The sequence below is a fragment of the Microcebus murinus genome, chromosome 19, assembly GCF_040939455.1.
Source record: "Microcebus murinus isolate Inina chromosome 19, M.murinus_Inina_mat1.0, whole genome shotgun sequence".
NCBI classification, from domain to species: Eukaryota; Metazoa; Chordata; class Mammalia; order Primates; family Cheirogaleidae; genus Microcebus; species Microcebus murinus.
In genome coordinates this window covers 24,917,040-24,932,925 of record NC_134122.1, presented here as the reverse complement: position 1 = coordinate 24,932,925, position 15,886 = coordinate 24,917,040, and the positions used below count along the sequence as shown (strand labels likewise).

At 63.1% G+C, this 15,886-nt stretch overlaps 1 protein-coding gene across 1 annotated transcript; it reads right to left on the bottom strand.

The window, feature by feature from the left end:
• Positions 1 to 164: 164 nt before the first annotated feature.
• Positions 165 to 15,190, bottom strand: SLC29A4 (solute carrier family 29 member 4). Its single transcript, XM_012759210.3, has 11 exons — positions 15,113 to 15,190; positions 11,606 to 11,790; positions 9,443 to 9,574; positions 9,094 to 9,207; positions 8,495 to 8,623; positions 6,920 to 6,994; positions 5,267 to 5,526; positions 3,769 to 3,904; positions 3,461 to 3,648; positions 2,364 to 2,604; positions 165 to 1,346 (listed from the first exon to the last, which is right to left on the bottom strand). Exons 2-11 carry the CDS (start codon positions 11,775 to 11,777, stop codon positions 1,204 to 1,206), a joined length of 1,590 nt encoding a protein of 529 aa, XP_012614664.1. The 5' UTR covers positions 11,778 to 11,790; positions 15,113 to 15,190; the 3' UTR covers positions 165 to 1,203.
• Between the last annotated feature and the right edge of the window lie 696 nt (positions 15,191 to 15,886).

Genomic DNA, 15,886 nt, shown 5'->3' with positions numbered 1-15,886 from the left:
CCCTGGCCCACCAGGCCTATGGCAGCCCCCATACCTGAACCACCGCCCAGTTCGCAGATGGGAAGAATGAGGTTCCCCCAAGTGGGTACATCTGTCCCCCCAGGACTCCAACAGGGCGGTCGCAGCCCCACCCACACAAGCACTCCTCGGGAGGCAGCGGTGGGGCAGGCTCTCTGCCTTCATCTTTAATGGCCAGTGCGGTACAGTTAGTGGACAGACGGTGGACAGGACACAGCAGGGGCCAGGGTGTGGAAGGGCAGGCCAGCCTCCCCCAGGGAAAGCTGTCTTTGGCGGGACACCCCTGGAATCCCCCACCCCAGGGCCCTGACCTCACCAACCTGGTGTTCTGCAGGGTCCTGGCTGGAGTGATCTCCCCCTAGACCCCTCCCCACTTGCTGGGGACTCTTGGGCACATCAGGTACCTCCTTGAGCCTTGCTGGACAGGGGTCAAGACCTAGGTCAAGGGTCAACTTCAGCCAAGGTGGGGGCCCTGCTTTGCAGCCCCCAAACCTGTCTCCTTCCTGTATTGCAGGCAGGTGAGGGGGGCAGGGGGCTTGGGCGGGTGTGCGGGGAGGCCCCCACGTGGGCGGGCCTGCTCGGGCGGGCACTGCGCTGTGGACGCTAGGGGCTGGCACAGACACGATCTGAGTCCATTCAGCCCCTGGGCTACGATCCTTCATGGCTAACAGAGATCCAGGGTCTAAGAACGGGGTCGCGGGGGAAAGGCCTGAGGTGATAAGGCCAGGGCTGCCCCCTCCTCTGGGGGCCCTGAGGTTCACGGGGAGGGGTCCCTGGTGGAGGCTGGGTCAGGCTGCACCCCGACCAGCGCTGTGGACACAGGAAGCAGACCCTGGGTGGGTCACTGGCTGGCGGTCTGCTGTCCTGCTCAGGGCGGCCATGGGTCTGACCCCAGAGCACTGGCCTGGCTGGAGCAGGGGCGCTGCACAGACGGAGGGCGACAGCAGGTGTGAGACCGAACACAGAACACGTTGCTGGGCCGAGCCCTGGGCTGCAGAAACACATCCATTCTTCAGAGAACTTGCTAGAACTCGGGGCCGGAGTGGTGGCCCAGTGGACCCAGAGAGGGTGGCGCTATTGGCACAGGAGGAGGCCTGGGGCCCCCAGGCACTGCAGGCGGGGAGGGGGTGCCTCAGGCCTGGGGCGAGGTCGGGCCCTCAGCCCCCGGGTGGGGGCAGGGCCGGCTCAGGGGCCGGTGGGGGCCGAGCCGTTGGCGGCGGAGGTGACGAGGCAGCTGCCGTGGGCGTCCCGGGAGAGGCTGTAGGTGAAGTAGGCCACGGCGGAGCCCAGCGTCAGCCCTGACATGTAGGACACAGTCATGGTGTTCCCTGCGGACGAGACGGACCTGAGGGGGTGCGGGGCCGCTGCCCTCCGGCCTCTGCGTCTTAGCGGGTCACCTGCCGGCTCCTGGGAGCTCACAACAGCCCTGGTGAACATCTGGCCCCCTGTCCTCCCAGGAACACCCTCTCCAGGGCCCAGCCCGCCTTGGCCGGGCGCTCCTGCTCCCTGAGGTCACCCGCCAGGCGCCCAGGCCGCACCTGCTCAGCCCTGCACCTCCACCTTTCTCTCCAGTGTCCCGCCCCAAGTGGCTTCCTTGCTGGGGTCACTCTGGGGTGTCCACGGCATCCTGAACACACGCACGTGTCCCCAACCTGACCCAACACCCCCATCTCAGCGAGTGGGAGTGCTGACCTTCCTGCCCTGAGTAGTGGGCACCAAACTTGGTCCCACCACCCCCACCCCACTCCCGACCCACCTGTAGCCCTGTGGGCTCCACTGTCAAAGCAGATCTGGAATCCAGCCCCTTGACCAGCTCTGTGGCCGCATCCTCGTGGGCCTGGCCTGTAGCGCCCCCTTCGTCTCCTCGTCCCCACTCTACTCTACAGGGTCTCTACTCCCTGTCCCCCCATCCCACTTCTGCTCCCACCCCTGCCTCAGGTCCTTTGCACATGCTTCTGCTTGGACGCTGTCTCCTCGCAGCTCCATGTGCTGGCCCCTCACTACTTCCTCCAGGTCTTTGTTCAAAAGTCACCTCCTCAGTGAGGCCTTCCCAGATTGCTGTTTTCTGCACAGCACTTACTCCACCCCACACATTACACCTGCTTGCTACTCCTCCTCATATCAACTGTCTCCACTTCTGGAGCGTCAGCCCTACAGCGCCAGGAGCACTGTTTGGTCCCACCACGTCCCCAGCCCCGCAGACGGTACCTGGCACACAGGAGGGGCTCGCCAAGTAGTTATGGAATGAATGAACGAATGAAGTGACCACCCTGACGCTGACTTGACTCCCGGTACCCAAACGCACCTGCCCGCCCCACCAGGAGGATGGGCTGTGGGCGCCTCACCTGCCAGCTCCCGCTGCTTGGGGCCCACCTTGCCGGCCGCCAGGATCATGGGCACGCTGCCGAAGTAGCCGTTGCTGACGCCCATGAGCAGGGAGAAGACACAGGGCCAGGCGGGGTGGCGCAGGGCGGGCGTGCCGCTGGGGTACACGCACAGGATGAAGAGGGGGATGAAGACCACGCGCAGGCAGGAGCAGGCCAGCAGGTGGGTGCCCCGCCAGGCCACGGGCAGGGCCGCCAGGATCTGTGGGGAGCCGGGCCAGTGGGCGCCCCGCCCCTCCCCCACCCCACCCTCCCACCCGCTCCTGGCTCTGCCCTTCTCCTGCTCTAGCCCCCAAATCCCACTTGGTTTCATTTGTTTGTAAAGAGAAATACTGAATTCAATTACACAAGGCAAACTCTAGACATCTGTCATCGTTCAGCCTAAAAATCAGCAAAAACTGTTGAAACAAGACAGAGTTTCCCCCCAACTTGCTACAGCAACACCTGGTCCTCCCATTCCACGGCAAGGTTTTGGCGGTGGGGGGGCCCTTAACGCAATTTGAGAAACCAGGACCCCAAGGCCCAGAGACTCTAGCCACCTGTGTCAGCCCGTGCAGCCAGGAAGCAGCAGGTAGGGTGCGAGCTCACTGAGCCTTGCTCCCTCCCCAAGCACAGACTCCCCTCCTGGACATTCAGCTGTGTGACCTCAGGCAGATGGCTCCCCCTCTCTGAGCCTCATTCATTAAGACAAGGCCCACCCTGCCTGCCCAGAGCACCAGGACGGCAGCTCTGGTCCTACTCCAAGCCCTATCCCCACCCCTGCCCGGCACTTGTAGCAGATGACACATTGTCCCGATTCTCTTGGTTCCTTCGACCCATTTCTGGGTGCCCCTGCCCTCTCTGGGTACTCCAGGTGGCCAGCACCTGCGCTCATCCCGCGAAGGACCAGCGACGGCGGGCAGGAGGGTGTCAGGCGCCTCGGCTGACACTGCAGCTCCCCTGCGGGACCAGGCAGGGGCCACCCTCCCCACCAGGGAGCCGCGCATCCCCACCCCAGGGACCCTCCCTGGATGGGCCAGGGCCTCCCACAGCCCCCACCACGTGCCAGCCCTGCCCACCTTGCCCACGAAGTCTGAGAGGTTGAACACGGCCATGATGAGGATGGGCAGCCACTCGCCCAGCATGCAGTGGCGGATCTCGGACTCCAGGCCGGGGAACAGGCACAGCGTGATGAAGTAGGTCACCGCGATGGACAGCATGTCTGCCCAGATGACCCGCGCCACCACGTAGCGGTGCAGCAGCAGGGCTGGGGGCACGAGGGGGTCAGAGGTTGGTGCCTGGGGGGCCCGCCTGCCTCCCGCCTGAGTGCCACCCACGAGTGTGGACGGAATGACAGGGACCCGGGGGTCTGGGGGCTCGCCCTCACCTCTGAAGGTGGGCCAGCTGCGCTGGACTCTCGGCCGGGGCACGTCAAAGCGCATGTAGGTGCCCCCACTGCCGGTCACCTCATGCACTGGGCTGTCTTTTGGGGACGCGGTGGCCAGGGCTGGGGTTTGGTGCTCCTGGAGGAAGGACGAGGTGGGTGGGTTTGGGTGGAAGGGCGGGGCATCCGGCTCCAGTGAGGGAGCCACACTCAGACTGGCATTCAGCTGGCACCACTGTGTCCAGACACCCTCCTGCCTCACCCTACCGAGGCCTCTCAGATTCTCCTGAGGTGGCAAATTCCATCTCGTCACCGCCATGACCCCTTATGGGCTTCTGACCAAACCAAGCACAGCACCCCAGCCCCTTCCGCAGAGGCCCTTCGAGGCCTCCAACGCTTTGTCCCCAAAACACACCAGGCTCTTCCCAGCCTCTGAGCCTCAGCACACGCTTTTCCCTCTGCCCCCAGTGCCCTTCCTGTGGGTCTTGGTATCTCCTGCTTCGGGTGGTCAGCCAGAAGACCCTCCTTGGGAAACCTCCCTGACCATGAAGGGGGCCCCCAGTGTCCCTCCCACATCCATCCTTTTCCGTCTTGGGCCCATCCCTGGGCCGGCGGCTCCATGAGGGACAGAATTTCCAGCTGGCTCCAGTGTCCCCAGCCAAGGACCCCGGCTGGACGGATGCCTGTGTGACATTCTGGTTCTACTCTGCTGAGGAGAGCTGGGGACCTTCAGGGACAAGAACCAAGGGCTACCCCTGCCTGCCTGCCTCCACGAGGCCTGCATTGCTGACCTCACCCTGCAGGTGTCCCCAGGCCTCCACACCAGCCTGCTCAGCGCTGGGGCTATGCAGCCTGGCCACCACCAGAGGGCGCCCCTGCTCCCCAGATGGCCGCTAACCAGTGGTGCCAGGGCCACCCGCTGGCAGGGGTTGTCAGTGCTGGGGACCCCATAGTGGAGGTGCCTGGGGGGCCTCGCCCTCACTAGAGCAAGAGACGTTGAAACTGAGTCCCTGGCCCGCCCTCTCTGCCTGCCTGCCTTCTGGCCACTCCCTCTCCCACTGGCTCCAGTGTCCTGCCCTGGGGGAGCTGTGGGGGCCCTGCCTCTAGGTTAGGGTGGAACAGAGTGTGAGCTTCCTAGGGTCCACTGTCAGGTTGCGTCAGCAGGACGGCCCCTACGACGGCTGTCCCAGCAGGACGGAAACTTTGTTCCACATAACGTGGGGTGTCACAGAGCACAGGGGCATGCATACCCCATATGAGGGACACAGCAGCTGGCCAGAGCCTCAGACACAGCCTGGGATACCACAGGGGGTGGGGCCCTAAAGCACAGCATGTGTGGCACCACAAAGGGACAACACCTTAGTCCACAGAAGAAAGCCAGGGCCTGAGACTACACGCGGAGGGGCGGGGGCACAGCAGGACAGCAAGAGGCCACCTGCTGGCTCCCGACCCGGACGGAGGCGGTGGGCCGGGTGTCGTCCAGGGGGAGGCGGGCACTTACGAAGTGGACGTCCCCGGTGGCCACGTCGTGGTGCACGCGGTAGCCGGCGCCGCGGCCCAGGCCGGCCCGGCAGCCCCTGTCGCGCGGCCGGGCGGAGTAGTACAGCACGAAGCGGCTGCGGCGCACCAGCAGGTGCAGCAGGAAGCACAGCAGCTCCAGGCCCACCGACACCAGGAAGAAGATGAGCGTGCTGGCGCGCTCGTCTGGCAGCAGCAGCTTGGTCAGGATTCGGCTCAGCGAGATCATCACCCCCGCCGTGCCTGGGGTGGACAGTGGGCCGGGGTTTGGCGGCCAAGGTCACCTGCACTCAGCCCGCCTCAACCTGGCCTCCCCAGCCCCCCCACTCAACCCGCCCCCGCCTCAGACTGATCTGCCCAGTCCCCCGACTCAGCCTCCCCAGCCCCCCCACTCAACCCGCCCCCGCCTCAGACTGACCTGCCCAGACCCCCGACTCAGCCTCCCCAGCCCCCCCACTCAACCCGCCCCCGCCTCAGACTGATCTGCCCAGACCCCCGACTCAGCCTCCCCAGCCCCCCCACTCAACCCGCCCCCGCCTCAGACTGACCTGCCCAGACCCCCGACTCAGCCCCCCCACTCAACCCGCCCCCGCCTCACACTGATCTGCCCAGTCCCCCGACTCAGCCCCCCCACTCAACCCGCCCCCGCCTCACACTGATCTGCCCAGTCCCCCGACTCAGCCCCCCCGACTCAGCCCCCCCACTCAACCCGCCCCGCCAGGCATCCCCTCAGCCCGACCTGCCCCGCCCCCCCCACAGCACGCCCCGCCCGGCCCCTCCCAGCCTGACCCCGCCCAGCCCGCACTCCCAGCCTGCCTCACCCCTCCCCAGCTCCGCCCACCCAGTCCTGCCCATCTTCCCCACTAGGTCCTCCTGCTTTACTGGGCAGGCGCCCACCTCCCTCCCTCTCCCCCTTACCCTTCCATCCCCTCAAGAGTCAAGAGTCGTCTTGCGCCCTCCCAGGAGCCCCGCACTCTGACCCGCCATACACCAAAGCACAGGCCCAGCACACAGGGCTGGCTAAGGGCAGTGCTGGCCCTCTGCAGAGAAGGGCAGCCGCCTGGACCAGGGGATGCCGAGACGGTGACAGGGCTTGGAGCAGGACTGGGCATCGGGTAAGGATTGGGCTTGAGTGAGGGGCTGCCACTTACTGAGAGAAGAGGCAAGTGAGAGGTGGCGAGGTGGGCTCAGGAGATGAGAATTTGAGAGGCCTGCGAGGCACCCAAGTGGTCTGGAGTCCAAGGACAGCTTGGTACCAAAGGTACAGCACCCGACTCCATGGCCACAGATGGGATGCCCCCAGCACGCACGCACGCACGCACGCACACGCGGACACACACGTGCACACCAGACATAGGCTCACGGCACTAAAACACTCCAGCCACGTGCTCAGAGAGGCGTGTGCTCCAGAAACACAGCACACAGACACGTGTGCGCACATGTCCCTTGCGTTTGGGAGTCCACCCCACCCCAGCCAGGCAAGGACAGATGGTGGTCACTGACCCCAGCCCAGCATGCCCAGAGCTTGTGAACGCTCCTCCCAGCTCAAGGTACATGGTGTGGGGTTCCCCAGGAAGAAGCTTCTGGAGCCCATGGCAGCCCAGTGCCCCCACACTGGGGGTCTGCAGATACTCACTCTCCCCAGTCATCACCCCCTGCGTGTACCTCTTGGGCAGCATCCCCGTGTACCCATAGAAGCTGGATTGCTGCACTTAAGAGAGAGAGAGAGGAAAAACCGTGAGACACCCTTATCACCTGTCAACGTGGGGAAATGCAACAGCTGAGAGTTTCTCGCTGCGGAGGATGTGTAAACAGCCATTAGCGCCACTGGTGACAGAGATTTGACGCCCCACTGGTAGGTACTGCCCACCAAATGGTGCCCATGCCGCCTGCACATCCTTGCCCCTGGTGTCAGCCAGGGTCACTGATGAGCTCTGGCCATTGAAACGTGGGCAGAAATGACACCTGTCACTTCTGCACCAGGCATTGAAAAGCCCGCCTGGACTTTCGACCTTCCTTCCTCCCACAGTGGAAGTGACAGAGGTGGCCATGTGCTAGGGGGGAGGCAGCCATTGTCAGCCCCAGTCTCTGACACACCACAAGGAACCTACACCCCCACCGTCCCCAACTATGGTGGGCTGGACAGGTGGCAAGAGTGACAACGAAGTCTTGTTCTGTGAAGCCTTGTTCTGAGATTTCTGGGCTAGTTTGTTACGATTCATCTTAAACAATACAGCTGGGATCCAGGGAAAATAAAAACGCGCTGGCTCACACCCTGGAGCCTGGCATATCCATGCCTCGCTGTAGACCCGGGGGCAGCGTCTGCCAGACTAAAATCTGATCAATTTGTTTTTTAGCAAAACAGAACAGAACAGACCTGGGGACACTGCCCGGACTGGCCGTGCTGTTTCAGGGAGCCTTGATTTCATCTAGATACACATACACACGTGTCTAGGGCCGCGGTGTGAAACGTATTTCTCCCTGGAAGTCACGGTCGAAAAGGTGTGAAAATCTACAAAACAACAGGCCTGGACCCTTGCAAAACGTCACTGCTGTGTCACACACAGGCAGGCCGAGGAGCCTTCCTGGATTAAAGGAGACTAAAGGACGAAATTTGTTATGCTGGGTCGGGATAAAAAAAATGTCATAAAGGACATTTTCAAGACAGTCGGCAAAGTTCGAGTCCAGGTCACAGCTTAGATAATACTATCAAGTGAGTGTTAAATTTCCCGATTTGGCAATTGTGTTGGGGTTATAGAAGAAATGTCTTGGCTCTTAGAAAATATACACTGAAGTTTTAGTATTTAGGTGAGAAAGGTGATGATGTCTACAACTAAGTCTCAAATGGTGTAAGGAAAAACATATATTATTTCATATTGATACATATTTAGGGGGAATTTATGTACACAGAGGGAGAGAGCGCATATATGGGAGTTAGTATTCCTGCAAGCTTCCTGTAGGTCTGAAATTGTTTTTAAAGTAAAAGCAAAAAAAAAAAAAAGTTTGAAGGCCACTGCCCAAGAGCAGCAGCGGCATGGTGACAACGGCAGGCCAGTCCTTGAAGGCTGGTTTCTATCAGAGAAAACCGGGGCTGCCTCAGTGTCCGTGTCTGACACACACTCAGCACCAGCCAGCCCGGCTCGCCTTGCGTCACAGGCCACCTGCAGTGGCACTCAAGGTCTCAGGCCCAGGCCCCGGCCTCGGTTCATACCTGTGCAGCCGAAGGCCACGGTGCCCACAGCGGCCAGGTTGATGGCGTAGGCCTGGTCACGAGAGAAGAGCTGCAGCCACACGTCACAGATGCTGATGAAGAGGAGGGGGCCCAAGGCTAAGAGGTAGCCTGTGGGGGGAGAGGCCGTGAGGGGTGGCGAGCCGACTGGCGGGGGCCCCTCCTCCCCCACCTCTCCCTGCAGTCAGCTCTCTGCCCTTCACCCTTGACACTGGGTGGGCCAAGGATGCCGCCGAGATCTAAGGGGGGCATCTCGGAAGGCTTTCTGGAGGAGGCACCCTTAAGCTGGGCCTTGCAGGTGGGTGTCGCCGTGAAGAAGAATGGGAAAGAAAGTGCGCTGGGGCAGAGGGGAGACCTCAGGCAGGGGCCCAGGGACATGAAATAAGGTGCTCAAAAGCCTCCAGAGCAGCATGTTGGCTACGGTGGCCCCGCCACATGGAGACTCTATTCTCCTTGCACCACACCTTACGGCATACGTAGGAAGTGCATCCATTTTACAGATGGGCAGAGTGAGGCTCAGAGCAACTGGGTGGGTGAGAGCCACAGGGGGAGGCATCCATGGCAGGGTGGGGCCAGCGCACCTGCAGTGATCCTGGTGTGCAGGTTCAGTCTCTCCACCAGGACGTTGTTGAGAAGCACGGCCACCAGTGCCACCAAGATGTAGGTGAGGCTCATGTCAAACACGATAGACGTCCCTGCGGAGGGCCAGCGGCAGCAGCTGCTCAGGGAGAGCCCACACCCTCTGCACCGTCCCCTGCCAGGTGTGACCTCGCTTTCCCAGCAGGGGCTTACTGCACAGAGAGGGTGGGTGACTGCCCTGAAGTCACTCAGCAATTCACAGCTGAGCCAGGATTTGAATAAAACGGGCTCCCAAGCAGGGCCCTGCCCCTTGGGGTTCCTGGGGGACCGGCACGGCTATGGGGGGCCCACCTGGGTACTTGTGATGCAGGTGGTCCACGTCGGTGATAAAGCTGTTGTAGGGCAGCAGGAAGCCCACGCCGGCCAGCAGCATGGCGAAGTAGATGGCGTGGTAGCGGTCGTCGGGCACCGGCTCCTCCGCCGCTGAAGCCAGAGACACCTGGTGAGGCGCTGGCAAGCCCACTCGTGGCCACGGCCACCACACAGGGCTGCTGGCCGCTGCCACCAGCATGGCCACTGTCCATCTCTAAGGCCACAGCTGCCCCTGCCTCTGTCATTGTGCCATTCTCGAAAGTCACCAAACACCACGGCCCCTGCTGTCATATCCACTGCCATCGTGGCCATGGAAACAGCCAGTGGGATAGCCACTCAGCTATCGGGGACTCAGCTACAGGGCTGGTGGTGACACCTCGTGGGACCCGGGCAGGGCGTTCCAGAGGCTGCGTACGCTCTAAGCCGGTGTCCGGCGTAGGACACTGCTTCTCCATAGTCAGGACACGTGTCCAGGAATCAAGGGGTGGACACGGAGTGGTGCCACCCCCTAGTGCCTGTAGTGACCACTGGCAAGTACCTGCTTCCCATGCCTCTGTCTTCCGGCTCTGCTGGCCTGGGGGTCTCAGCTCCAACCCCAAGACCCTACGATCCCATTGAGCTGGACGTTAAGATCCCACCCGGCCACCCTGGGCTGCTCACAGCCCTGAATCAAGAGTCAAGGAAGATGTTCGCTGTGCTGGCCCATGAGGGGACTCAGATTGCAATGCAGACAGGAAAGAACACGTCTGGAATACGGGAGATCCCGACAGCACCTCCTGGTACTTTCATGCCTGGGGACTGACGTCTGTGGACACTCTAGCCCAGGTCAAGCAGAGCTGCTGATGGCCCATGCCCCCCACGAGAGAAGGTTGGGGTCCTCCTACCAGGCCAAGACCACGACCGGGTGGGGTGCCTGCTGACAGCAAAGGGGACACGGAACCAGCTACAACCATGTGGACCCTGACCACGCCAGCTACCAACACCAAGACCACTGTCACCACAGCCATCACATTAAAGTCACCACTGCCACTGCCACATGACCACCATCCACTTTTATGGCCAAGGCTGCCAGGGCCACTGCCCCACGATGTCCATTGCCACACCTCAGGGACTGGGCTGAGCTGGCTCTGTCCACACACGCAGGAGCAGGGAGGCCATCTCAACCCCCCACGGGGCTCGGCCGGTGGAGTCCCCACTGCCCATCTGCAGGGAGAGGGGACGGAAGCAGAGGACGCCCACACCTCTGAGCCCAAGTGGCTCTGGTATTAACAAGAGCTACCAAAGAAGAGCCGTCACTCTCGGGCGCCTCCCACATGCCCGGGATAGTCCTTAGCAACAGTTTCTGGATTCTGTCACAGCCACCTAGACACCAGGTTCATCCCCTTCTTCCAGGTGACAGAGTGAGGGCCAGAAAAGAACAGTGACTTGCTCAAGGTCTCTGAGAGGGGAAAAGAGGGGAGGCACAGCTGACCCCAAGCCCATCAGACTCCGGCCCTGCATGCTGCCCGCTCTGCAGGTCTGACCTCACAGTCCGGTGGCCCCACTCCTCAGCGTGGGGAAACTGAGGCTCAGAGAGGCCTAGGCCCTAGCCCAAGGTCACAAGGCTACCATTTCCTCAATGTGGGGAAACTGAGGCTCAAAGACATTTAGGCTGGTGCTCAAGGTCACACAGCTACCATTTCTTTAATGAAAGGCTCAGGGAGGCCTAGGCCCTTGCTCAAGGTCACACACCTGGGCCAAAACCCAGGTCTCTGAACCTCACCTCCAGTACCCCTTTTGGGCACTTCCTGCCCCCTTTGCAGTTAGGCATGGCTTGCTTTGGTCCATGAATGTGACCAAAGTGACAAGTGTCACTTCCAGATAGGAGCTATATGGGCCAGGGCATGAGCAGGAAGCACGTGTTGAGACAGAGCCTCCTCAGCTCGGATCATAGGCGGAGCCCCGGACACCTGCTGGGGACTCGCAGCACCAGCCTGAAGGCACCACAGTGGTGGGCGTGCTTGTCACCGCAGCAGATCTGCCCCATCCTGATGGACGCTGCGTCTGGTGCTCCATGACTGCCCAAGGCTCCCCCGCCCGCAGGGCTCCACCAGCGGACTCTGGTTTGGGGCAGACACGCGCCTCGCCCGCACCTGCACTCACCGGAGTCCATGACAGCTGGGGCACCCCTGGCCCTAACGTCCGGGCCTGGAGCTGCCTCTGCGGCCGCCGCGTCCAGCTGGTGGCCGTCGAAGCTGAAGCTCACTGTCACAGTCCTGTCGGGAGTGCCCGCCACGCTGGGCTCCTTGAGGCGCTGGCTCCCAACGGAGCCCATGGCGGCCTGCGCTCTGGAGGAAGGAGAAGAGGCGGGGAGGGATGAGAGGCCACCCCCAGCCCCGCTGCCCCGGCTGTATCCACATGAGTGGTGTCACCTCTTAAGAGGCTCACCCTCGCCACGATGAAGGGGTGGGAAGGGGAGATGGAGGCCAGGAGCAATCATGGTGGCCTGCATGGTGGCAGTGGCACGGGAGAAGTAGATGGAGTGGAGGAATGTTTTGGAGGTGGGATGCCAGGACTAGGTGAGCAGTCAGGAACAACAGCGACATTATTGAACATCATGTGTGCCAGCACTGGGCTGGAGGCGTCCCACGGGTCGTTTCCCTCTGGGAGGGAGGTGCCCATGTTCGCTCCTTTTTCAGCCAGAGGGCTACATGGCAAATTACTCTCACCAACCTCCCTGGCCTCACAGGCAGGGCGTGGGAGAGCCCAGCCCCAAACCCAGGTCACTCTGAGCCATCCTGGCCCTCAGCTCTAGGGACAACCACCTTCAGGGACAGGAAGTTCTTCCTGTGGTCTTGCCTCAGTGTTTCTTGCTTCAATTCAGATCTGCCAGCCCTACCTTCAGAAGAAAAGCGAGGAGCTAGTTGGTCTGGGATGAAGACACCCCACTGTGTAGGCAACCCTGTGTGCATGAGGGAGTCTAGCTTTTTCCCTAAAACAAGGACCAATTTAAGTTTCTAGTAATATTTATGAATTTATCTGATTGCAGACAGGACACATGCTCACAGTAAGGAATTCGAGACAAACACTGGGAAATCCCAGCATTGGGTACTTAACATGGTGCCTCAGTTTCCTTGGCCCCACAAGCACAAGAGAGAACCCATGGGAGAAGCCCACCCCCCAAGGAGTCCCATGTGCCTGGAGGTGCTCTGGTTTCTCTGGTGCTGACCCGCCAGCATGCCTGTGCCACATCTGCCTGCTGTTGTCCCATCTCCTGGGCTTCGTTCCCCCAGCTCTCTGCCCCAGTTTACCCCTTCCCAGCCTTTAAGCAGCTGCACTGACCAGTTACCACGCAGCTGCCGGAAGCCCCAGGTCCCCCCCCCCCCCCAGCTCACTTGAGAGTTTCAATTGGGGCCTGGGAGGGGACATGGGTCTCACTGGGGCCTCAGCACTGGAGCATGCTCCACTTCCAGGTCTTGCGTGGCTGGGAAAATTCTGGCCCTGCCAGCTGGGGGCCGACCCAGGTGATTGGAACCTACGACCAGCGACCAGACCAGCCCAGCCGAGAGGAGGCGCCCTTTGCCCAGCGCACCTCCCCCACCCCAGGCTCAAGGCTCTCCTGAGCGCCCCCCCCACCCATGCGGCGGACCTCCAGAGTTGCAGGAGGTGCCAGAGGGTCAGTGGAGGCCTGGAGAAGCTCTGGCCCCAGCCCGCCCAGCCTCCCTCTTCTCTGCAGGGCTGGAGGAGGAACAGTGGCAGGGTGACAGTCTATGACAACCAAACACTCTTACTGCCAGTTCACTCAGAGGTCAGCTCAGCCCCAGAGGGCATCTGAACCCCAGAAAGCCTGGCATGATCTGCACTCAGCAGGAACCCCCCTCCCCCGGACCCCCTCCTCAGGCAGCCCCAGACACCCAGTGCCCCCACACGCCTGGCCAGGACGCCGCCTGGCCAGGACGCCACCGAGGGTTCTGCCCAGCAGAGAGGCTGCGCCACCCTGGGAAGGCAGACGTGCTCGGCATGGAGCCAGGAGGTGGGCCGCTGTCCCCTGTGGCTCATTCTGCAAGGCAGGCAGCCGTCACCCACAGCGCCCGGCTCTGCCACTGTCCCCATGGTGGAGGAGGCAGGAGAGCCCACTGCGGTGCTGGCCCCCACCTCTCCTGGGCTGCAGGCCTCCAATCTCTCCCCCCTGGACCTGTCACACGAAACACCAACAGCCCAGAGCCTCCGATCTTCCCCTCTCCCAAGTCCCTTAATTAGAATTTAAGGACATTCGTACAGGCTTAAAACCCAAGTGATTATAGGGCTCTGCCTGGGGCGTGGGGGAGGCAGTTTCTAAGACATAGGTCTTTTCCTTGGCCTTCAGATACCCCTTGGGCCTTAGTTTCTCCACCTCACTGTTGTGAGGACTCAGCAGGTGAAAAAGAGGGTGACAGAGTACTTCGCAAACAGGGAGGGGCTGGGTGGCTGCTGCGGGGAGCCTTGGCTGCACACAGTAGGTGCTCAATAGTTGCATAAGCCACCACTTGTGGACCAGAGAGGGCTCCTGGCCCTCAGCAGTCCTGGAAAATGAGGCTTATGCCCCCATTTTGCAGAAAGAGTGACTGAGGCCCAGAGAGGCCAAGTCTGGGATCCTACAGCTCAGACTGGAGCCTTCCCGCCCCCACCCTGTGGTTCCCCCCACTTCGGCTGGGACAGAGGTGGACCCTGGAGGTGGACATCGGTCTGAATGTGTCCCTGGGCAGTGGGAGGTGCCCGGACCCGGGTGCCAGGCTGGCCCAGGTCTGGGGCTGCGCTCCACCTCCATGCAGCCAGAGGGGACATGGGGAACGATTCCACTAAGAAAGTCGGCCTGCCCGCCCACAGCCGGACCCTCCACAGCCCTGGTCCCCTGCGCCGAGGCCGGGATTATCTTGTCCCTGTTGCCCTTTCCACAGCCAAGTGCTCTAGGCTGCCCAGCTCCTGTGGGCAGCACTGTGGCGTACAAGACCCTTCGGCCACCCCCTTCCTGGAGTCCCCAGAGGACAGATGAAGGCACCGACACAGGCTGGGCAGGGCCTGGCAGGCCCTCGGTGACACCCGCACTACCCCACCAGGGTTCCTACTCAGTCCCCCGCGCTGCCCCGCCAGGGTTCCCACAGGTCCCCAGCCGCTCGCGGCCCCGCGTGCTCCTGTGCCCGGCCGGCCCCACCGGTAGCAAAGTTGGATCCCAGACCTGCGCCCCCAGGCAAAGGACAGACCCCTAGGGCAGCCACGAGGTGACCCTGGGCCGAGGCCCCGCCTCTTCCAGCAGATTTTCCAAGAAGTCGGAGGGGGCTGGCCGGGGGAGGGGGCGAGATGGGGCGCAGCGGGGTCCAGGGAGGAACTTCAGGCAGGGGACCCTCGAGGTGTGCCCGGGAGAGGAGATGGCGCCAAGACGCGGCTGGCGGGGCCCGGGGCTGGCTAGGTCGTGCGCTCGCAGCCGGGGCCGGGGGCTGGCCGGCTCCCGACGCCGCCCGGGGTTGGGAGTCCCCTGATCCTGGGACCTGGGTCGGGCGGGGGGACTCGGCGCCCGGCGGCGCGGCGGGGAACCGGGACCGCCGCGCCGCAGACAAAGGCTCCGACAGGTCCCCGCCGGCGTCTCTCCGCGCGTCCCCGCCCCTGACCGCCACCGCCGCGGCCACCGCTTACCTCGGCCGGGCCGGGGCTGGGGTCCTCGGAGCGCCCCGCCCGCCCGCGCCGCCCCCGCGCCGCGATCCCTGCGGCTCGGGCCGGGCGCGGCCGGCGTCCTCCGCCGGTCCCCAGGTCCCCCGGGCCCGGTCGGCGAGCGCCTGCGGGGGGGCGCAGCGGCGGCGGCGGCGAGCACAGCCCGGGCGGCCGCGCTCCGCCCCCGCCGGCCCCGCCCGCCGCCTCCCTCCCCTCCCCTCCCCTCTCCTGTCCCCCCTCCCCTCTCCCGTTCTCCGTCCCCTCTCCTCTCCTCCTCCCATCTCCTCCCCTCCTTCCCCCTCCGTCTCCCTGCTCCCCTCCTCCCTCCTTCCCCTCCGCTCTTCTACCCCTCCCCTTCCCTTCGCCCCCTACCCCCTACCCCTTCCCACCTCCCCTCTCCTTCTCCTCCTTCTTTCTCCCTCGCCCCTCCTCCCCCCTCCTCTGCGTCCAGCGTCTGCCAGGAGAGGCTGAGGTCGCAATCCCGACACCCCAGGGCGGGACATGGTGGCCCCAGATAACCCAGGGCGACCTGCGGACTGACTTAACCCGACAGCCCCGCTACCCACCCACCCCCAACCTTGGCGCCTAGGCCCACTGCCCCGGCCCCTCCAGGTCCGCTTGCTGGAGCAGGTGGGGGGAGGGGCAGGTCACGCAGGGTGACCAGTCTGAAAGTTTTGAAGGATCGGTAGCAGAGCGCGATCCCAGCCAGGTCTGGGGCTGGGGCTGGGGCGACCCCTGCCCCCGTGCTGTGCCCTCACT